This window comes from Mus caroli, unplaced genomic scaffold, assembly GCF_978045245.1.
Source record: "Mus caroli unplaced genomic scaffold, Mus_caroli_1 scaffold_12, whole genome shotgun sequence".
Classification (NCBI taxonomy): Eukaryota; Metazoa; Chordata; class Mammalia; order Rodentia; family Muridae; genus Mus; species Mus caroli.
The window spans coordinates 53,637,474-53,661,593 of NW_028227267.1; the positions used below are offsets into that span (position 1 = coordinate 53,637,474).

General features: G+C 49.4%; 1 protein-coding gene across 1 annotated transcript; it reads left to right on the top strand.

Moving 5' to 3' along the window:
- The first annotated feature begins 5,332 nt into the window (after positions 1 to 5,332).
- On the top strand, positions 5,333 to 23,150 carry Il17d (interleukin 17D). Its single transcript, XM_021182594.3, has 2 exons — positions 5,333 to 5,783; positions 22,405 to 23,150. The coding sequence occupies exons 1-2, from the start codon at positions 5,494 to 5,496 to the stop codon at positions 22,709 to 22,711; spliced, it is 597 nt and encodes a 198-aa protein (XP_021038253.2). The 5' UTR covers positions 5,333 to 5,493; the 3' UTR covers positions 22,712 to 23,150.
- The last annotated feature ends 970 nt before the right edge of the window (positions 23,151 to 24,120 follow it).

The window sequence follows — 24,120 nt, forward strand, 5'->3', positions numbered from 1 at the left end:
GGTGATGGCTCGCCTATGTCTCTGGAAGAAAAGGAGAGATTTGATGAGAACAGATCTAAGTGACCTTGGAGAAGGGGGAAAAAGTGGAAAATGTAAAAGGATATTTGTATCAAACTCTATTATCGTCTGAATATGGCATGTCCCCACGGGCCCGTATTTGAATGTCCAGTCCCCAGCTGGTGATGTTTGGGGTGGCTCTATCTCCTGGTCTACTGAGCTGTGAATGAGCTTCTTCTGCCTCTACACTCTTGCATTCCAGTGCTTCCTGCCACCATGCCTTTCCTGCCATTGACTGTATTCTCTCAATCTGAGCCAAAATAAATGTCTCCCCTAAAGCTGCTGTTTTCAGGTATTTGGTCAGTGATGAGAAAAACAACTAATATAATTAGCTTTTCACTACTGTGACAGAATGCCTGAGCTAACCAATCTAGAGTGGGGGAAGTTTATCTCAGCTTAGAGCTTCTCTGGCTTTAGTCTCTGGTTACTTGGTCCTTGTTATGGTTTGTATATGCTCAGCCCAGGGAGTGGCACTATTAGAAGGTATGGCCCTGTGTCGCTGTAGATGTAGACTTTAAGGCCCTCATCCTAGCTGCCTGGAAGTCAGTCTTCCACTAGCAGCCTTCAGATGAAGATGTAGAACTCTCAGCTCTGCCTGCACCATGCCAGCCTGGATGCTGCCATGCTCCCGTCTCGATAATGGACTGAACTTCTGAACCAGCCCCACTTAAATGTCCTTATACGAGTTACCTTGGTCATGGTGTCTGTTCACAACAGTAAAACCCTAAAACAGTCCTATTGCTTTGAGCCTGTGCTGGTACTTGTTGTGGTGTGAATGGGAATGGTCCCATAGGCTCATACATTTGAATCACCAGAGAATGGCATTGTTTGAAAGGATTAGGAGGTCTGTCTTTGCTGGAGGAAGTGTGTCACTGGGGGTGGGCTTTGAGGTTTCAAAAAGCCCATTCCAAGCCCAGAGTCTTTCCCTTTCTGTTTTTCTGTGGTTCAGGATGTAGAACTCCCAGCTCCTTCTCCAGCACCATGTCTGCCTGTGTGCCACCATGCCAACTGCCATGATGATAATGGACTAAACTTCTGAACGGTAAACTGGCCCCAATTAAATGCTGTGGTCATTGGATCTCTTCACAGCAATAGAACACTATGACAGAATATATGAACACAGAACACTATGACAGAATGTATGAACACAGAACACTATGACAGAATGTCTGAACCTCATATGACAGACATATGAACATAGAACACTATGACAGAACATAACAGAACACTATGGCAGAACAAATGAACACAGAACACTATGACAGAACATATGAACCTAGAACTCTATGACAGAACATGTGAACACAGAACACTATGGCAGAACAAATGAACATAGAACACTATGACAGAACATGTGAGCATAGAGCACTAAGGCAGAAAATAGGAACCTAGAACACTATGACAGACATATGAATATAGAACACTATGACAGAACATGTGAACACAGAACACTATGACGGACATATGAATATAGAACACTCTGACAGAACACTATGACAGAACATAGGAACCTAGAATACTATGACAGATATATGAATATAGAACACTCTGACAGAACACAGAACACTATGACAGAACATAGGAACCTAGAATACTATGACAGATATATGACTATAGAACACTCTGACAGAACACAGAACACTATGACAGAACATAGGAACCTAGAATACTATGACAGATATATGAATATAGAACACTATGACAGTACTGGAAATACATCATGGTGGAGCAGCTCCATTCATCTCAGGGTTTACCCCTTCAAGAACTGAGCCCCAGGGACTACCTTGTATACATAGACCTTGGAGGACATTTCTCCAAACCAGAAAAAAGAAATTGCTAATCTGAGCCAGATGCTAGTCCCAGCTTTTTTGCATTGATTCTGGGAGACTGAACTCTGGTCCTCACGTTTGTATAGTAAGCACTTGAGTGGCTGAGCCATCTCCCCAAACCATGTGTGATTTAAAAAAAAAAAAAAAAGAGCTTAGTGCAGACAAGTACTGCAGAATAATGGAGCACCAAAGGACTGTAAGAATATGTTAATAAAGATGAGCAATGAAACTGGACTCGAGAAGATACGAGGACGGAAAGGTGCGATGTGGGTGGAAAACGGCATGATCTGAAGATAGAGGTGCAGGACAGCACATAGGTGAGTGCTGGAATCAGATCCAAGGATGCCGTCAGCTGTTTCTGATGAGGAGACCTTGGATAGGGCCACACAATTTAATGTCAAAGATCAGACTGGGGTTGGTGGGGGATGAAACTGCAAGTGGGCACTCAGAACCAGAGTGTTATTGTGTACGGGTTGATGGTGCAGGATTAAGAAGCAGAACCCAAACCCAGTCTCGAAAAAAAAAAAAAAAAGAAGCAAAACACAATAAAAGGTCCAATGAAGAAGTATAGCAAAGTAAAAACAAAATTCGAGGCTTTTAGGCCCAGGCTTGGAAGTGTGGTCTTTGTGGCTTAGTGCTCCAGGTGCTGGTCATAAAACAGATAGCGACATTCCTTCCTCCACCCACCCGCTTCCTGGGTTCAAAGATTGTTCATTCAAAGAAAGTGACCCTGACCCACCCTGACCATTGCTGGAACCTGCAATGCAAATGTGCTATCGTTAGGGGCTCTTAGAAACTGTCTTGAGAAATAACCCTCACAATTACCAAGTATTCCTTGTGACATTTGTGACTTTACACTTCCTTGTGACTCTTAACTGGTATTTTTGGTATTTTCCAACAACACCCTCCCCACCTCCTTGAGTTGTGGTTTCTTCCTTTTAAATACCCCCTTACTCAGCTACTCGGGGCGCCACGGTCCTCTACCCCTGCGTGGTGTATGACCGTGGACCCGAGAGAGCTCTTGAATAAAAATCCTCTTGCAGTTGCAGCAAGACCGTTTCTTGTGTGATTTGGGGTGTCGCCTCTCCTGAGTCAGAACGTGGGGGAGTCCTCACGTTGTGGGTCTTCCACCAAGTGCTAAAAATCTCCATGAATGGGAGGAGCTTGGTGCATGGCAGCTGTGCGGATTGCTATGTGAGGAGCCTCTGAGGAGAGAAAATGTCTGCACATGCACCTTATGCAGAAATCCAAGGCCAGGATGGAACGAGCCAATCCCACGCTGGCTTTGGAAGCCTTGGAGATGCCCAGCGGTTAACACTGACCATCATTCTCACTGAGGACCAGGGTTCAATTCCCAGCACTCTAATAGGCCACTTACAACCCACCTGTGATACCAATTCCACGAGACATGATGCTCTCTTCTAGCCTCATGGGCACCTGAAAGATTGCTTTTGCAGCTTTGCTAGACTTGGAACAGCAGAGTGAAGCCACCTGAAACTACAGTGTCGGATGGCTGTGAGCCACCATTTTGGTACTATCATCCAAACACAGGTCCTCTGCAAAACAGCCAGTGCTCGTAACTGGATTAATCTTTAAAATATCTTTAGAATTGTGTAAAAAGTCACATATGTGATGGCACACACACTACAATGCACATGCAGGTCAAGATGGATGGATGTGCAGGTCAGAGGACACTTTGTGGAGTGGGTTCTCTCCTCCCACCTTTATTTGGGACCCAGGGATAGAACCTGGCCCACCCCTAGTACACAACAACCCATTTACCCACCGAGACATCTCCCCAGCCTCAAGTCTGGAATAATTATTAACATGTTTGTATCTTCATAAAATGCTCAGATCTGGGAACTTTTTTTAAATCTGCACCTATTTATAGCCTTTGCTCCCCTGTGTAATCACAAATGAATCTTATGCTCTACTCAGTTTAATTTAAGTTTTCAGTAACTGGAGGCTTCCACAAACTGGTCAGACACTGGAAGGTACTTTGTTGACTGGCACAGTGAGTAGTTCCCTGGAACTCTGATAATGACATGCTCGCCTCTAAAATACTCCTACACTGTACCTTTCAAATGGAAAATAAGTAGTACTTGAGTGCCGATGTCTTTATTCCCGTTTTACTAGAAAGGAGACAATGTTAACAATGTTTATGTGCGAGTCAGTGTTTCATAAAGCCAAATGTGTTTACTAGGAATTGTACAATGTTTTAAGCTGTAAGGGTTGAAGGGACTTTTAACTGTAGAGCCGCTACAAAGTATTTCAGTTTTAAAACATTGAAGGCAAGTGTTTTTCTGCATAGCAAAACTGAAATGCAGTTTAACAACTGGTTTACAACTTGGTTAAAACCCAAAGCTGCAAGCCGTTTTAGGGAGTCAAAAAATATTTTGCACACTTTCAAAAAGCGTTCAGCTAGTCTCAGCCATTTCTCTTTATTCTCAAAGCGTAAATGCTCAAAAGTAATCATACGCACTAGCTGGATGCCTGGCAAGCGAGACATTTAAATAGTGAACAAGTAAGTGAGCAAGCTCTCTTCAGCTTCAAGAGTCTTTCATTTGAGCTGATTTCCCCTTAATTTATTCACAGAACTTTAGGCTCATTTTACATGTCTGCTCACACAATTCATTACCGTGATTGAGTTCTCCAACACTGTAAAACTAGACCAAGAGATGCCCATTTACAGCATGTGTCAGGTGGGGGAGGGTATTTATTACTCGGCCCTTAGCTGAATAAGAGGCATGGAGTCATTTTATGAGTATTTAAGGGAAAACGGCCTCCTCTCGCCTAACAGAACATAACTGTTTTTTAATCTCTTGTATAATTCTTCGAACTATGAAATCCCAGAAGAGGAAGTGGTCGCAAGAAGGAGAGTCCTTCTAGGTTGGAGTTCATTCATTTCCAAGTGGCCTGTCCAGCTCCTGGACCGCTTCAATGTCTAGAGAAATCCGTTTTCTCTGAGCCAAAGTCGGCCTCCCGACTGCATCCCCGAGGCCCCACTGGTCCGTGCCGAGGCGTCGAGGCCAGTCACCACCTCCTCCTCCTCCTCCTCCAGCCAGGCGGACCGCCAGTCCACTTCTGTAGGGGCGACACCCAGCCCGCAGGCCACACGCCCCGCGTGTGCGGCGCCTTTATTTACTTCGCAGAAGAGCCTTCAGCCCCCCTCCTAACAAGTCTGGAAAGCATCACGGCGACGCGATGTTGGGGACACTGGTGAGCGCCCTCGGGGGTACCGGCGAGGCATGGCCGAGGCCGGGCTGGGGCAGAGGGACGGGGGGAGGACGGCAGGACGGCCCGGAGAGGCGTCTCACAGGCACTCGCAGCCCGCCGCGCAGCAGCCCGGCAGGCACACGCACACGTGCACGCGCGCCCCGCACCCGCCCCCCGCGCCGGCTCCGGCTCTGGGCGGCGGCGGCGGCGGGGGCCGGGGGCGCGCGGGCCGGCGGCGGGCCGGGCCCCGGGGACCGCGCGGGCGGCGGGCGGGCGGGGACGGCGCTCGGGGGCCGGCCCGCGCGGCGCCCATGCTCGGGGAGGGCCTCACGGTGTGCGGAGCGCCGGGCGGGTCCCGCGACGCTGAGCTCGGCCTGTCCCGCAGGTCTGGATGCTCGCGGTCGGCTTCCTGCTGGCACTGGCGCCGGGCCGCGCGGCGGGCGCGCTGAGGACCGGGAGGCGCCCGGCGCGGCCGCGGGACTGCGCGGACCGGCCGGAGGAGCTCCTGGAGCAACTGTACGGGCGGCTGGCGGCCGGCGTGCTCAGCGCCTTCCACCACACGCTGCAGCTCGGGCCGCGCGAGCAGGCGCGCAATGCCAGCTGCCCGGCCGGGGGCAGGGCCGCCGACCGCCGCTTCCGGCCGCCCACCAACCTGCGCAGCGTGTCGCCCTGGGCGTACAGGTGAGCGGGCCCGAGGGGAGGGGCGGGGCCTGCAGAACAGGTGGGTGGGGCAGGGTGGAGTCCGTTGGAGGGCGGGGCGGAGCACGTGGGTGGGCGGGGTCGGGTGGGGCCTGGGCGGGGCCCGGCTGCCACTGGAGCGGTATAGGTGAACAGTGCTTGAAGGAAGGGGTGGTAAGGGGGATCGGGTGGGGTCGGTTGGAGCCGGAGGGGAGTGTCAGGACCGTGGGGTGATGCTATGGAGATGCAGTGGCGCCCGAGGGGCGGGGTCTGAGGAGCGGGCCGAGGTGATGGGTGGGGCCGGGTGGAACTACTGGGATGAACCACGGGAGGCAGGCCAGGTAAGGCCGGTGTCTACTGGTCCTAGAGCTCAGGGAGGGGCTAGGAGAGGCAGATGGGATAACTAAATTGGGAGCGATTGGTTTCTACAAAGGTCTGTCACGTTCTTTGAAGAAATGCTGCTTCAGTATTTGTTATGCAATAAATACCAATTCTCTGCCAGATACACCATGAGGAACCAGGCCACATGACCCTTTTTTACAGGAGGCCTGTAGGAGTGTAATCTAGAAGTGCTGGGGCACCGAGAGCTAAGAGGCACGCCCTCTGAGAGTGTCTGGGGAAGCCAATATGGGGACAGAACCTCAGGTGAGAAGCAAAGTTCCCAGCGTGAGGTAGCCTGAAGTTGAGGGAGGAAGAGAACACCCCTTTGAAGGAGAAAGTGACATTCAAGTCTTGTGGAGAATGGGCAAGATTCTGAGGATGGCCCAATCCAGGTGGTGTGTCAAAAGAAGAGCATGCCCACAGGAAGTGTGGGGATGTGGAGAAAGAGCGTGACCACAGTGGCCTGGGCAGATGCCCGTAACAGGATGCATAAGTAGCACGGATGAGGGAGCCCTCACTCCACCCTGTAGATGAGAAAGATAGGCAGGCACCTTGGACGAGAGCCTTTCCAGGATGGGGGTGAACTCTAGGTAAGGACTGTGTGGGCAGAGGAGAGGAAGAATGTAGTGTCTACAGAGAGCTACCAGAGGGGCTTTGTGGTTGTTTGTCTTGTCATGGTGGAGATGGAACCTAGGGCCTCAGATTTGCTAGGAAGTGTTCCACCACCAAGCTGCATCCCACCCCAGTAGCATATTGTTTGGTTGGTTGTTTTGAGTCAGAGTCTCTTTATGTAGCCCTGGCTGTCTCAGAACTCTCTGTGTAGACCAACCTAGTCTCGAACTCACAGAGATCCTTCTGAGTATTGGAAATACATGTTTCTTGATTTCTAAAGCTGTACAGTGATCCCCTCCTGTATTCCAGAGAAGATGTTATTAGTCAGTTGGCCTTTACCGTAACAAATACCTGGGCCAACAGGTTAACTCATCAGATAAAAGTGCTTGCTGGCAAGCCTAAGGACCTAAAGTTTGATTCCCAGAACCCACACAATAGAGAGAGAGAATAGACGCCAAGCAAGTGTCCTCTGGCCTCCACATACAAGGTGACCACCTGATACACAAAATAAGGAAATAAGTCATAAAAACAAACAGCTGAGATAATAAAGTGAAAAAGAAAAAAAGGGTTGGTTCAGTTTTAGAGATGCCGGTCTATGATCAGGCAGACCTGTTGCTTTAGGCTTCTAGTGGGGTACCAGGTGGCAGTGTATAAGGGGCATGTGGCAAAGCAAAACCTCATTACTGAGAAGCGAGAAAGAGAAAAAGGAAGTGGTCACAGTATCACAGTCTCCTCCGTGAGCACACTTAGTGACCCAAAGGCCTCCAGCAGCTGGGTCTCACCTTCAGAGGCTCCACAACCTTCCATTAGCAGCACCCTGAGAGCAAGCCTTTGCCACGGGGGAGGGGGGGGGCTCGGGATGACGTGGGGGGGGGGGGGACGATGACGAGGGATGACTTAAGTTACAAACTGTAGCAAGTAAGAGATGTATGGCCCAGCAAGCATGCTGTGGCGCTTCCAGGAGACAATGAGGGCCTCAGCTGAGGCAGCAGAGTGGAAAGAGACAGGACAGGAACAAGGATACTGAAAAGGAAGGGCTGGCTGAGTGGCTGGCTGAGTAGCAGGAAGGGGGTGGGGGGCATCAGGGGTGTGAACTATGTCCTGGGTCAAGGCTGGGGCCAATCTTCCCTTGAGCAGTAGCCCCTCCCCCAGGTACCCAGCCCTTGACCTGGCTGCTCTTCAGGCAAAGCCCACCTGTGGTGCACCCTTCTCACAGCTCCACCCACGTGGAAGTGGGCCCATATGGGGGACCCTCTGTAACAAATCCCAGCTCTGTACAGGGACACAGTGTTGGAGTTGAGGCTGGCCAAAACACACACAGGTAACACACAGCAAGTCTCAAGTCCTCTCTCTCTAGGCATGTCTCCTACGGTTCTGACCAAGGCTGCAGAGCAGAGTCTGTAAAAGATGTTTGAAGATGGAGTTAAGTCTTGAGCTTGTTGAGTCTTACTGCCTTTGGGAGGGACAGGTGACAAGGACTCAAGAGATGGGGGGGGGGAGAGAAGGGGGGGGGCTAGAGATCCTCCACTCAGCATCCTACATGGGAGGTTAAGCTGGTCCTGATGCAGGAACTTGTTTCTTCCATGGACACATCTGAAAGCAGGGAAGGGGCATGGAGGGAAGTGGTTGGTGACCCCCCCATACTTGAGGTGACTGAAGGGGGGACTGTTCCCATCTACCACTCACAGATCACATAGCTTCAGGCCCCTTGTTTATCCCATTCAGTCTTCACAGCAGTGGTGAGTTATCACCCCCATCTTCCCTGTGAAAAAATGGGGGGTCAGGTAGCTTATGCTGACTAGAAGGAAGCTAGGCTTCAGGGGACCATGCAGGGCCATTGTTGCAGATGCTGTTGAAGCCAGCCCTGGTTCCTGCCTCTCTGGGCACTTCCTCCATTGTCACTCACCTCCTGAGTTAAAGAGGGTAGAAAAAGTGCATTCCAGGGCTCAGTGGTTAAGAGCACTGACTATTCTTCTGGAGGTCATGAGTTCAAATCCCAGCAACCACATTGGTGGCTCACAGCCACCCATAATGAGATCTATGGGATCTGAATAAGAAAAAACAAAAACAAAACAAAAAAAAAAAAACCCTGTGGGCCAGAGCGAGCAGGCCGGAGCAAGAGGAAGGAAAGAGGGAGGGAAGTGCATTCCAGGAAGTGCAGAGGCTCACCTATGAGAGGGTTGCACAAATCCCACCAGCTCAGATGCAGGATTTAGTACCAGCTGCAGAGGTGGTGCTCTCAACCTTCTTCTGATCTGCGGATTGTGCATCCACAGAGCCAACCGACTGCATTGCAAGATTATCTGAGAAAGCTTGCGTGGCAGAGTGTGCAGTCTCTCCCATCATGACTCCCAAGGGCACAGCAGCATACAGAGCATGGCTAGGTCAGGTCACATTGTAAGCCTGGAGAGATGGCTGAAGTCTACAGGAGAGTATGAGAGGTCCTGTGCATATCCGACACCACTGCAAGTGTGGTTCCTGAATGTCTGGGGAACTTGCTTTTCTTCTAGATTCCTAGAGCCGTCTCCTATGGGGATGGAGGCCTGAGATGCCCACATCCCTATAGGCAAAGTAGAAGCTCAGGAAGATGGGTAGGAAAACAGATGTAGAGTCAGAAATACCACAGCACAAGAAAGATCACTGTAGGTGGAATTCAGGTTTTAAAGCAGGCACCGAGCTATCGGCTGGCTGTTTGGTTTTAGGACAGCTGGGTCTCCAGTTGGAAGAAAATATGGTTGGATCTTGCTCCTGTGTGACAACAAATTCCAGATGATTGGAAGATTTAAGTGTGAAAAATAAGGCCACAAAGAGGAAGAAAAAACACGAACAATTTTATTTATAATCTTGGTGTGGAGGAGGCTTGTTTAGTAGCTCACAGCCCCAGACATCATAAAAGATAAGACCAAGAAACGTGGTTACATAATTACATGCTGTGCTGTCTTGTGGAAATAAAAGAGTGCAGGGCAACTCATGTCACTAAGGGCTCCTTTCCCAATGAGCTCCCACAAACCAATAAAGCCAGTGACATCATGGGAAGGTGGGCCAAGGTCAGGGCACATGCAGGGAAGGAAAACCACGTGGTCTGACTCTCTCTCAGTGAAGAGCTGATTACTGCAGTCAAGGGAGCAAAACACATGGAAACCACAGCGAGAAACTGTTCTGTGCAGCCATCGGGGAGCTGCTTTGACAAAGGCGGGGGAAGAAGGAAGCCGACATCCTGGCACAGCCGAGGGGTGTGAATTGGGATGACTTGGGAAGGAGGAAACAGGGACTGTAATTATCAAAAATATGTCTTGAGAAGGGATCTTGCTGGCTTCATGCTCTGGGCTAAAGTGATCTCCTGCCTCCACCTCCTGAGGTTGCAGGTGCACCCCTGTGCCTGGCTCAGTATCAGTCATTATCACTCTGACCCAATGAATCTGCTTACAAGCATCTCTCCTGCAAACCCAGGTGTCCACACACCAAATGACTGGTGGGAAAGGACATTAGTCATTGCTGTAGTGGCAAGGGTGGAAGGCATCGCGATATCCACCAAGAAATAGGGAGTTGCATAAAACAGCAATGAAGGAGGAGATAGCTTTCAGATCACTTAAGTAGATCAGTCGCCCTCCATGAAGGGAAAGGTTCTGATCAGCACCTGCCACATTTGTGCTCAAAGAGAAATTAACATAACACATACATAATAGTAGCCACCTACCCTCCCTCCCTCCCTCCCTCCCTCTCTCTCTCCCTCCCTCCCTCCCTCCCTCCCTCCCTCCCTTCCTTCCTTTCTTTGAGCCAGGGTCTCAATAGTCCCAGCTGGTCTGGAACTCATAGAGCACCGGAACTAAAGGCTGAGGTGCCACACCTACCTGCATAGTGAGGGTCTCACTATGTTGCTTGGGCTGGTCTCAAACTCCTGAGTTTAAGTGATCCTCCTGTCTCAGCTTTCCGAGTATCTGGGACTACAGACCTGTGCGACTGTGCCAACTAAAGATGTTGTCTTTGTTAACAGAGAGAAGGGAAGTTTCCCAAGCATGAGGAAAAGGCAGAAGCTGCAGAAACAAAGTTTCAGCCTTGGAGAGACAGCCAGAGTCTCTGTTTGAAGGGGCCGGGGGCTCACAGAAGGGGTGCTGTAGACAGTGAGGTGGGGTTCTTAGAGGCCTGTGGCTCCGTTGCTGTCGGGCTGCACTCTGATGACCGTCACAGCTCAGACTGTAAGAGATTATGACCAGGTGAAAGACCCAAAATAGTAGACCTGGAATATGGGGCACCTCAGACTTCCTCCATCCAGCTCCTGGTCTGTTATTAGGAAAGCATCATTCATCTCCCAGAACATAAAAATATTTTCTCATTTACCTTGTGGCATAATATGTTTGTTTCTCCTTCACTTCAAGAACAAAAATGCCAAAAATAAATCAACTTGATTGCTCAGGCACATTTTTTAAACAGCAACTTAATATATTCCGAAATGTACTGCCGGGACACTGGAGGTTATTACCGCGTAAAGACACACCAGCTTGTATGATGACACCCCAAAGATAAACACCTGCCGGTACTCGAAGCAATTTTAGCTTGTTTATTCTTATAGTAGAGGGCTAAAAATATATTTTCTCTAGGATATGAATAATGCAAAATAGCTTATTTTGAGGCATTGTTTCGTTTTTATATACCCTTTCCTCCTCTAAGAGCCTACATCTAGCCAGGTGTGGTGCACACCTTTAATCCCAGCACTCGGGAGGCAGAGGCAGGTGGATTTCTGAGTTCAAGGCCAGCCTGGTCTACAAAGTGAGTTCCAGGACAGTTAGGGCTATACAGAGAAACCCTGTCTCGAAAAAACAAAAAAACAAACAAAAACAACATCAAAAAAGAGCCTACATCTAAATTTATTTCACAACAAACAAATTTGTTGGCTCTTGGTGACCAACTGTGAGTAAATGTCACAGGCCTGTGGGCAGATGCTGAGGTGACCCCTTAATCCCTTGCAAGCATTCTTTTGTGTGTGTACTGTTCTGGAAGCCTGAGGTGGGTTCATATGCTCTTGACTTTCCTTTTTTCCAAGGCAACTTCCAAGTTCAAAGTTCTGCATTCCAGAGTTCTCCACAGGAAGAAATTCCATTTGCTTCAGCCAGCACCTGGGCTGTGATGACTTTTTATAGCCCACCCTGTCGTGAACACCCTGGCTGCCCTGTGCCACCCTGTTGAGGGTGGCCCTGCCACCTCTTCAAACATCTCAGTGGAACAGTACTGAGAGCAAAGGTTGGAAAGGACAGGTGACTTTAAAACAGACATGTGAACCACCAAGATGTTTGAAGATGTAACTTAGCAAGGGATTAAGGAATCACTTGAGCATCTGCCTATAGGCCCGTAGCATAGTTTCAGTGTATGGAGAAACGTCTCTCTAAATGTACTGATGCAGTTCATACGGCCTCCAGTTACTATACTAGTGAGCAGTCAAGGTTACCCCTGCCCAGTGATGGCCCAGGCATTCCGGGTGAACTTGGGCTCTGACATGCTGTGGTCTGCTCTCTGTGGGTGCTGATTTATAGAGGCATAGAAGGAAAGGCCAGGCCAACAGAAAGGATGGCTCATCTAAGCAACCCTCTTATCCTGTGAGATGTCAATTAGTTATTCCATCTTCCCCAAACCTAAGGCCACATTTACCCATCAAATGTTAACAAGGGTTTTACAGGGCCTTTACCGGAACAAGGGGAACCACTGGCCCCAAATGCTGATATAAGCGCTGATACTGTTCACACCTCTTTCTGCCCAGTAAATCTTGAAAGAAAGAAAGAAAGAAAGAAAGAAAGAAAGAAAGAAAGAAAGAAAGAAAGAAAGAAAGAAAGAAAGGAAGGAAGGAAGGAAGGAAGGAAGGAAGAAAGAAAGGAAGGAAGAAAGAAAGGAAGGAAGAAAGAGAGAAAATAAGTTAAAAATCAGAGGCAGTAAGGTGGTATGACACACACCCACCATCCAGCTTTCAGGAGGCTGAGGCAGGAGGATCATGTTTTTGAGGCTCTTGGCCTACATAGCATTACGCTGACTTAAACATCAAAGCATGTAATGTTGGAGAGTGGTAAGGAAATCAAGGCACTGTGGCCTCCACCTCCCTCCTCCTTCCCCGTGACTTGAATTACCCAGGGCCAACTGTGACCTGAGAATACTAAAGGGAGAATTCCAGAAACCCATATGTTTCAAACGCAGGCAACCTCAGCAGTGCCATGAAATCTTGTCCTTCTGGGACTTGAACTACCGCTTTGCGCAGTGTAAACACACTGTGCGCTCTGCCCTCTCTGCAGCCCAGCCACACAGTCACACAGTAACCATCTCAGCTGTCACAGTGGCATCCCAGTACTGCCATGCTGTGTACAAGTGACCCTTGTACAAGTGACTCTGCACACTAGCCTTACTCAGTTCATCTCATGTAGACACTGCATCTCCTCACGAGAAGCATGAATCTCAAAATCAATGACGTGTTGAGATTCACATACTATAGTACTGACTCTTTTAGCTAACCTAGAGAACCTAATTTACAACTTAAACTTTAGTTTATAAGCAATGAACTCTGAAGTTTTAGGCACGGGGAGGCATGTTTCCAGGAAGGTATCTAGTGGCTAAGGGTTAAGAGGAATCTGTAGTTTAATGTTAGAGGAGACTAGCCTCTACCCTTTAAAATACCTACCCTTTAAAAACATTCCTATTTGCCACTTAAAAACACACCTCTCACTGTAATGCGTTTTCAGAGGTTTTTTTGTTTTTCTTTGTTTGTTGTTTTGTTTTGTTTTGTTTTTTTCCTCAGGCTGGAGTACAGAATTCTGCAAACTGACCAGAGTTCTGGACCCAGGGAATCCATCACTCTTTGCAGAGGCGCCACTGACCAACAGGGGGCAGCACAGGGCAAGCATCCTGCCAAATGGTGGCCCAGGGCCTCTCAACTCCTTGGAATTTGGGATGGAGGGTCCTTTCATAACTAAGCTTTGCCTTGGGAAGGTCACTCTTTCCTGTGTCTCTGCTCCGTAGCTGTGGGTTGCTCCAAATGACCTTGAGACAACGTCACAGACCTCTTTTGTCTTCCAGGAAGATGGAGATTCTGTTTTATCTAATGTGCTGGCATTTATCTCAGTAGTGCAGGTACTATGTTCTTCCTACACCAGCTTACTAGGCTAATGTTTGTTAGGAAAAGAGGGACAAACACCCAAGAGAATGCCTTAGGTCTGGCTGGGGGTCTTCATAATGCTGTTTATCCCTATTGGTCACTGTAGAAAAGGAGATATACTGTTTTCCAAGCAGTAAGAGATGTTGGTGTTTTCATATACATAATACACACACACACATATATGTGTGTGTATGAATTTGTATATACATATGAACTTATATATATACACATGAATATATACATATACATATATATGTATGTATTTTAATGGACAGATGACCTTGGCTTTGCTCAAGGACAAAGCTGAGTTTCCCCCAGTGGGCTTCTCAAAACCCAGCCAGCTCTGCCGCATCTATCACCTGTCAGGGAATAAAAATAAAAACATTGTCATGGAGCATTGTTCCCGGATTACCGTCGGCTTTGATGGTTGGCTCCGCAGGGCTGGGGCTTTACTTTAGCATGCAGAGAGCTGCCAGCGAGGATGACAGTATTTCACTCCTGATACCTCTTTCAACGCTCTTCACCTGAATAAAATGTGGGTGCCTGTGCCAACAGAAGGATTTGGGCAAATGCAGGCGGTCCCACACGGGCCACGAAGTGACATTCCTTCTGATATTGTCCTCCACAAGTGGCACATTAAAAAGGTGGAGGACAGAGGATACATCTCCCCAAATTACTGCGTTGTCAAGGAGAAAATACCAGGGGCTCTTAGAGTTGAAGGAAGGGGCCAGAGGCTGGTATTTGTGAACTGCCCCTCCAGGGTGACAGCTGGCGCCACAGACCAGGTGGGCTCCTCCCTCACACATCCAGCCTCCTCCCCCATTGTTCCAAGGTCGGGAACATCAAAGATGGTTCTGGACCCACATTCTGCAGCTTCCCCTGGAGAGCCTAGCCATCCTGTGGGCATGAGTGAGTTTTTCCTTTGAAGAGATGCTTCCCAGCTGCTCAGAGTCACATTTGCCATGACAAAAGAATGAAAGCCTTGGAGAAGTCTGGGCTGTCCGGCTCATTCCATTCTCTCCTTGTGCAAGGCCCCACCACCACCATGAACTTCCAAATTCTTTCCTAATGCTCTGTCATCTCACTTGGCCACTGGGTGAATTGGTTTTACACAGAATAAGTGGATTCCCAGGTTGGACCGTCACTGTGTACCAGGTGTGGGACTGGACATTCTGTGTCCCTAGACTACACTGTGGTCACTACCGTGAAGGCTGACCCAGGTAGTCAGGTGCCATCATTCTAGGACCTCTATCTCCCCGCATGTGTGAGAGGAAGGTGGGCAGGTGAGCCTTCCTGCTGCTGGTAGCGGTGAGCTTGCTGGTTCGTTGGTAGGAGAGCTACATTTGCTCTGGAGCGGCCGCAGGCTCAGCCTCAGCTCTGCCAAGTTCAGATGGCAGCAGCTAGAGAAGAACTGACCTCTAACTCTCCCTGGCCAGGTGAAGCTGAGGGGATCTGCGTCCTACTCAGGACTGCTGCAATCCCTGCTGAGTTTTTCCATGTCCTCTTTCATGAGAAATGCACAGTGGTTTCTTTTAGGGGCCAGAGACTCGTTTTTCAGTGCATCTTGGCAGCAGACACTGCAGTGCTTTGGCTCCCTGGGGCCTTAGCAAATGGAAGAAGGGAGGAGCCGATGGGCCTGCTGGCTACAGCTTCCCCCTAGAGGGAAGAAACTGTTTGTAGCCTCCAGTGTCCCCAGTTAGCCCTGCTTCCCTCAGAGCCCACTGCTCCAGGCCCTGGAGCACCGGACAGTAGTTTATGTACAGGGAGATTTCCTGTGTGATGACTCCTGCCAACCCCAGCTTCAGGGCTAATTCCAAAGATATAATGGAAGGTTAGATAGTTTCCCCCCAAGCCCACCCCGATGCTGGGAATAGAGCCTAAAGCTTCTCCCACAGAGAAGAACCCAGCTGTCAAACCCTGAAGTCATTCCTTCTTTTTGTTTTGAGACAGGGACTTGTTATATAGCCCAGGCTAACCTCGGACTTGTGGCAATCCTCCTGCCTCAGCCTCCCAAATGCTGGGAATGCAGGTGTGCACCATCAAGTCTGGCTTCACTTTTCTTAAATGTGGAGAGCAAACAGCCTGAACAGAGCTCTCCGTGAGAGTGATCTGGGAGGCTTCTTCAAAAAAACAAAAAAAAGCAACATCTTGGTTCCACGCCAGAGCAATTAATTCAGAATCTCTAGGGGTGAGGGAAGAGCGCTGCTATTTTTAAAAAACTCACTTATGTGCCTCTAGTGAAGTATGACTAAGTCCTACAGCCACCCTGAGGCAGTGCCAGCTCGGGTCATAATGACCTTCTGTGTGAACTACTGTTAGCGAGGGTCGGGTGGGCACTGGGAAAATGTGTCATCCAGTTGTTGGCCACCAGCTGCTACACTCTCTCCGTGGTAACACTGGCTAGCCATCCAGTGCAGCTGTGGCCAGACACTGCTGCTTGATGCAGACATATATCTGTGTATTCAACAAGATGCCCTGTTTAAGTGAGCAGAGCAGGTCACTCACTGGACAGTCAGCGAGTAAGCACAGAGCCGTGTACTCTGAGGGCGGACAAGAAGACTGGAAACCGTAATTGTTTCTATTCTTCTAAGGTTAATTTTATTAGCACAATAATTTTGCATATCCATGAAGCACCACGTGTAAGGTTTCAATACATGAGTGAATTATCTAACAAACAAGTCAAGATGATTGGCACATCTCTCAGGAACTAGGGTCCCATACTCAGTGCAGCCCGGGCTGGCCTATAGCTTACAGTCTTCCTGCCTTAGCCTTCTGAGTGCTACATGGACATGGTGTGTCACACACCACACTCTGCCAGAACCCGCCATTTTCAGTGAGAGCCACACATGTGCTCTGTAAACTCCATGCCGGCAGTCTCGCTTTTGTCTCCTGTCTTGTACTGACAGGGCCTTCTCAGAGGAACTTCGCTCGCTTTACCGAGGGAAGCCGCTTACCCCTGGTTATTTCCCACCATCCCGGACTTCCTTCCCACTGTCTTTCAATCCCATCCAGTCTCTTGGAGACTCAAGCCCCTCATTCTCCCTGGGACGTGTCCTGAGGCTCTGGGCCTTTCTTTTCCTTCCCTGTGAGTTTCGGGCTAAGCTGAGCTTTTTGGGTTGGATGTGCTGATGTTACCGGACTAAAGGAATACGCGTGCTTGAGGAAATTCCCAAGACCTTGGAGCCTCAAGCCTGGTCTCAGGGCCTTCAGGAGACTTGAGAGGTAGCGTTTCTGTCAGGCCACCTCCCTCAATAGGCAGCATCAGTGATGGGCAACTAGACTGTACCAACATTTTCTTTGCAGGACTTAGGTCTGCCTTTTCTGGAAAATGTGCTGAGCTGAATTCACTGCCCCTGTATGCATGAAGTCAGGCTGCCCATTTTGTCCCCACTTACTCATAGATGCCTCTCCCCTCTCCCCCCCCAGGACCCCCAGCTTGGAGCCTGGGAATGGGGTCTTTGGGTTGCCCAGAGGGAATCAGCCTTACTAGGACTCCGCTGCTTTGAAATGGAAATGTTTTGTGAAGTGGGAGACTGTGCCAGTGGCTGCCAGACTACCCTTGGCCCTCACAAGCGCACCTCAGGTGGCAGATTGGCAGATTGCTTCCGGAATGTGTTCATTGTTCTCGGAGTTCCTCCTCCAGACCGCTTAGAATTGTTTCCTACAGTGTCCAGGCCCCAGGGGCAGCGCTCTTTTTCTGTCTCTGCTGTCACTTAAATTCCTCCAAGAGCTCAGCTTCCATCACCTCTAATCATCTCTGGAGGGCTTGTCCTTTGTTCTTGGATTAAGCCCCGACAGCTGTCACTCACCAGAGCCAGGGCCACGCCACTGATTCGTCAGTGGGGAAAACTTGATGTGTTTTAACCAAGTCCTAGGCCAAGTTTGCACAGGGCAGTGTTCAGCAGACTCAGATGACAGGAGACTGGCCTCAGAGGCCAGGCGTGGTTTCTGCCGGGCTGTATTTCCATGTTTGGGAAGAGAAAGGGTCCCGACTGAGGCCTTGTTCTTCTCCACGGAGCTGGTGATTTCTCTTGATTTGGCAGAAAGCTGGGTATCTGCCAGCTCAGGGGCCACTTCCCCTTCTGTGCTGCTGGTCCCTCTGAGCTGAGTGAGAGCCACTGCCATGAGTGGCATATCTGGTCTCTATGTTGGGCATCTTCCTGTTGGAGGAAATAATTTAGGTGTCAAAGGCACATTTTGAAAATCCCCTTTGTTCTTCCATTCTCTCCCAGGTGGCAGGTGGTATGATAGAAGGGAGTGTCTTGTCACTGGCCTTAGTCCAAAGGCTTCAAGGGAGAAGGGAAAACATTGGCTTGGGGACCAACTGGTGTATTGGGGTGGATATTTTTAGTTGGATGAGCCTATCAGGTACCCAAGCTGGAATAGAAAACTAACCAGAGTGACACCTGAGTGCTGGCTGTCCCCAAAGGATGCCCAGGATGTTGGTCGATATTGAATTGGATAGATGATGGTCTCAGGGCAAACATATGTCAAAGAGAGGCGCCTCATCTTTGTAGTTCTTCTGAGAGGTTCCTTGGCTTCTCTGGGAGCCTCTCTGGATGCTGGGTGGTCTGTCTTCTTTCCACATTCAGAGAGCTGTGAGATTAAATTCCCGTCCACTGCACTGGCTCCAGGGCTGTTATACACCCCTTACCACCCACCAGATTCCCTAGCCTGCCAACACATACATGAGAACATGTGCTCTCATGGTCTTACTCACAGACTCAACACATACATACATATATTCTCAGTCTCCCATGCTCACACATTCGAACATGCTTATGTCCATATGTTCAGCTGTGTACTATACATGCTCGCATAGCCTCACATCTGCACACACACACACACGTGTGCTCATATCTCACACCCAACCTTTTCCCATGCCTCTTGTTCACACATACATGCTCACACACAGTCATTCTCTCCTCCATACTCATGCATATACACACCCCCATGTCCTGTGTTAACCTTCATGCACATCGCTCCAGCCATGGGACTTTTTGCAAGTCATCTCTTTTCTGGTCCAGGTTTGTGTCACTGCATTGTGTCTGCAGCCTCCTCTGGCTCTCTTCTTAGCGAAGCCTATACTTCAACTTCCAGGTCCCTGTAGCATTTCCCAGACCCTCCTCTGGAATTGGCTATGGTCCCAATGCCTGATGCTCATGGTCTTGCCTGTCCACAGATCTGTGTGATCTTAGAAACAGGTCCCACATCCTTGCCCAGGTCACCAGGGTATCCAGGGTCATCATCAGTCTCCATTGGTGAACCAACCACCAAATGTCAAGGGTGTTGCCACACAGACCATGGTGTCTCAACACACCAACTGTTAGTTCATTCACTCTGATGCCCTCTGTGGTTAGTCAGGCATAGATTTCCATGACTCTCCCATGAGGGAGATTTAATAACAATGTTTTTTGAATTTTTTTTTTCTGGCTCTTCATTTAAAAGCAATTTCAAGCTTAGGAGTGGTGGCACACAACTCAAAAGCCAGAGACAGATGTCTTTTTTGTTTGTTTTTCAAGACAAGTTTCTTCATGTATCCCTGGCTGTCCTAAAACTCTCTTTCTCTCTCTCACTCTGTAGACCAGGCTGGCCTTCAATTCACAGAGACCCACCTGCTTCTGCCTCCTGAGTGCTGAGATTAAAGATATGTGCCATCACACACCTGGCGATATTTCTGAATTTGAGTCCAGCCTGGTCTACATAGCACATTCCAGTATGGCCAGGGCTATATAATGACACCTTGTCTCATAAAAACAAAACAAACTGGGTGGTAGCTGATCTCTAGAGTGAGTTCCAAAAATGTCACAGCTACACAGAAAAGCCCCAACTTGAAAAAACGAAACAAAACAAAGAAAAGGAAAAGTGAAAGAAAGAAGAAGCTTGGTCTTTGAGTCCATGTGTTGATGGTTTGTTCGGGGTGGGCTTGGGAAGTGATTGGGTCATAGCACTTTATTGAGTCCATGTGTTGATGGTTTGTTCGGGGTGGGCTTGGGAAATGATTGGGTCATAGCACTTTATGTTGGCATCAATAGCTTCATAATGACAGGGATCTGAGCTGCAGTGACTGGTCTGTCTTGCCACTCCATCTGCCCATCATGTGAAATGCTTTGAGAATGCCATGTTCTTGAGCTTCTAAGACTCCAAAATCAACTGAGCTAAATGTTAAATAAACATCTCTTGGTTGAAACCAAGCCATACGATATTGTCCACTCTGACCTTGAACTCATGATCTTCCTGCCACTACCTCTCCGGCGCTGGGATGTGCCACCATACCCAAATAAATGTCCTCTTCTGTATGAATTACCCAGTCTCTAGTGTTATGTTATAGCTCCAGCAGGTGGACTGAAGCATCCTCTCTATCCATCTGTCTGGTGAGCTGGCTCCATCCTCACTGAAATTCTGAGTGGCCCCATCTCCGCTCTGCCTTTCTCAGCCTGGAGCACTAGTCTCTGTACTCAAACTTCCTGCTATTCAAAAGCTGGTGTCTCCCACCGTCATCCTTCTCCCTCACACTCCCATATCTAACTACAAACCCTATCCTAGACCAAGATCTCCCTCTTTGTCCCTCACGAGCTTCTACCAGGAAGTCGAGGGATCTCTCTAAAGTGTTGCTTGCTGGACCACATCACTCAGGGAAGCCTGTCAGGGTCCGATCCAAATCCTTGACTATGGTTTAAGTTCCTGACACAGCCTCACTCTCCTCTCTGACGCCACCCACTTGGTACTCTCCCTTCTGTGACACATTGTCCAACTCTGACTCTGGCCTCTTCTCCAAATGCCCTTCTACCTCTCACTCTGGGTCACTCAGTCCATGTGATTACTTGTGCTCACCTCTGCCACACACCTTTGGGTGGTACATAAGTGTTCTGCCTGGATTCCAGCTACCTGGAATAGAACTGAGCTGAGTTCTACGTGTTGGATAAACGTTGGAAATAATTGCAGACCTTATGCATCCGAGCTATTTAGGACTTCCTCCTCCTTCATATGTTCAGTGAGAGGGAGCGTCAGGAGACAGATGGGTCCCAGCAAGGACTCGCCAGGCTCATTCTGCTCCCAAACTCCTGATGGTGGAACTGAGCAAACGGGAACAACAGACTTCAGAAGTGGATGTTTGCAGACTTTGTGCTGGAGGGGAGCACCGAAGGGCAGAGGTAGGGTTTGTTTAGACTGCATTTGTCTCCGCCCTAGTCATCAGCTTTTACTCAGACCATTCTCTGGTCCCTAGAAACGGTGTGAAAGGGAAATTGAACGGTTCTATGCCCAGGAGGCCTTCCTGACCCCAGGTACCTCTCCCCAAAACAGCACCACCGTCTCCAGTGCCTGCTTTCTGCAGACCAGTTCCCCTCCATGGCATGTGTGCTCTGAGTGGAGCTGTTTTGTTGGCAAGTGCCCTCGTTAGTAGTAAGGATGTCCTTGGATGGGCACCGACTCTGCAGGAATGGCATGCCCACTGCCCCTCCCTCACATCCCCAGGTTAGAACAGAAAGATCTCCAAGCCTGTCCCCTCTCCATCTCTCCATCCTGCTTCCATTTTCTTCACTAGATTCAGAGGCCACTGTTTGGTGCATAGTGGGTCTTCAGATGTGTCTGATTCTCGACATGTTAGCCAAGGTCAAAACTGTGACGATGGATATGAGGGTCTCTAGAACTCTGCCTAGAGGAAAGAAAAGACCTATAAGGGATTGCCTGTGTTCTGGTTGGATGGGTTAGTGGATGTGAATTTAGGCACATAGAAGTCTCACAAGCAGTGGGGATGACCCTTGCTTCTGCAAGGGGACAACCAAGAAGAGTCCCAGGTTCCCCCTGAGGACCCCCTGGGTTTCTGTAGCTGTGTAGGTGGCTTCTTTAGCCACAGGCTAACCCAGAAGTACTTACATTTGGCCACAGGCTGACCCGGAAGTACTTACATTTGGCATCTGAGTTGAAACTTGCAAGAGTTGGAGAAAAATCAAAGTGATGGAATTTAACCCATCATTTTCACTTTTCAAATATCCCTGGCCCCTGCTGTATGTTACTTTAGCTCCTTTAGAGAGCGTGCATCTGGACAGAGTCACCTCACGGCCTTTTGTACATGTAGGGAACACACCTAGACCTGCAGAGCCTGGTAGGCTTGGAAGTTGGCATCACAGAGATGGCTCCTCAGAACTGACATGGCAGTTCAGGAGAACTACTTGTCCTGATGCGGTGGTCACCTGTGTGGGCGCTAGTGATTTTAACAGCGGGTAGTTTTACAGGCACTCGGGATGGTGGTTCATGCCGCCTTCAGCATCTGAAATGATAGAGGTCAAGTGCCATGGCAGCATAATCTTTTCCCGGTCGGGGCTCACAGCCTAGTGTTCCAGATAGGCCCTTCCAGGGTGCTTACTGCGGGTTGCATTGTCAGATCCAGCTTTCTCAGGCCTTCTTCATTTGGCCAGGCTTGCAATGTAACTCAAGCTGGCTGCGAACTCACAGTGATGCTCCTGCTGCGGCCTCACTCTCTCGCTCTGTCTGCAGGATTTCCTACGACCCTGCTCGCTTTCCGAGGTACCTGCCGGAAGCCTACTGCCTGTGCCGAGGCTGCCTGACCGGGCTCTACGGGGAGGAGGACTTCCGCTTTCGCAGCACACCGGTCTTCTCTCCAGCCGTGGTGCTGCGGCGCACGGCGGCCTGCGCGGGCGGCCGCTCTGTGTACGCCGAACACTACATCACCATCCCGGTGGGCTGCACCTGCGTTCCCGAGCCGGACAAGTCCGCGGACAGTGCGAACTCCAGCATGGACAAGCTGCTGTTGGGGCCCGCCGATAGGCCTGCGGGGCGCTGATGCCGGGGACTGCCCTCCATGGCCCAGCTTCCTGCGTGCATCAGGTCCCCTGGCCCTGACAAAACCCACCCCATGATCCCTGGCTGCTGCCCAATTTTTCCAAAAGGACAGCAACGTAAGCTTTAAATATATTTTTCAAAGTAGACACTACATATCTACTACTATTTTGAATAGTGGCAGAAACTATTTTCATATTAGTAATTTAGAGCAAGCATGTTGTTTTTAAACTTCTTTGATATACAAGCACACCACACACATCCCGTTTTCCTCTAGTAGGATTCTTGAGGGCATAATTGTAGTGCTCAGATGAACTTCCTTCTGCTGCACTGTGCCCTGTCCCTGAGTCCCTCCTGTGGCCCAGGCCTACTAAGGTGATAATGGGTGCTCCGGATCTGGGCACCGAAGGCCTCCCAGGTCCCTGGAGAGGGAGGGACCTCTAGTTTATGGATGGTCTTAACTTTATAAAGATTAAAGTTTTTGGTGTTATTCTTTCATATTTGAAAGCCGCTGGTCTTAATTTGTGGCAAGAGGCCGGATGTGACATCTTAGCCAATTCTCAGGGAGCCCCAAGCACAGATGGGCCGAGTTTATGGGCTTTTGGATCCAGCCAACCCTGAGAAGGAGGAAGAGGGAAGACCCAGTCTTGGGTGTTAAACTGTGAACTTACTCTCATTTAGGTGTGAAGTCTGCTCCTTCCTCTGCACATTCTTTTGCAGTCACTAAAACAACAGTGGCTGAGGGATTCCCTGGCTGTGTACATTCTATTTCTTTCCAGATTTTGCTTGGATGAACGTGTTTGGACTGTTGGGAGGGAACCCAGGCCTTTGGACATCCTAAGTAGGATCTCTATCTGTGAGCCACACCCACTCCTCACTCACTGTCCTCAGGGAGGTCCCTAGGTCACTGCAGATGTGCCCAGGGGGATCTGTCTCCTGCACTCAGCCTTATACCTGTTTGCCTGTCACAGGCTCCTTGGTGCCACCATCTGGCAAACCTACCAGTGACCAAAACAATGAGTCCCACTGACCTTCAGTTGGAACGTCTAGAACTGTGAGCCCAAGTGCACTTTTGCTCTAATGCTTATCTCAGGCACTGTGCTAGAGCCACAGGAAGCGAACACAATATCTCTTGGATGCTCAGTTTCCGTTACCAAACTCTTGGGCAACAACTGTGGACAAGACACAGGCTCTTTCTTAAACTAAGACAGGAGCTGCTGGAACAGAATTGGGCTGCAGCGTGTCGGCTCTCTTCCAGGCCGCTCTCCTCATCTGGGAAGTGTTACAGCACCATGTTCTGTCACTGAGTTAAAGTACCTCAACTACACTGCTTAAAAGCAGAAAGTATCTGCTCAGAGCATCAGACCTTGATGCTGTGGGCTCCTGGCAAGGAACATAAATGGCTGGGGGCAG

Coding starts and splice junctions, on each gene's coding strand:
- Il17d (XM_021182594.3), top strand. CDS start 5,494: ATGCTCGCGGTCGGCTTCCTGCTGGCACTGGCGCCGGGCCGCGCGGCG. Junction 5,784..22,404: donor GTGTCGCCCTGGGCGTACAG/GTGAGCGGGCCC, acceptor CTCTGTCTGCAG/GATTTCCTACGACCCTGCTC.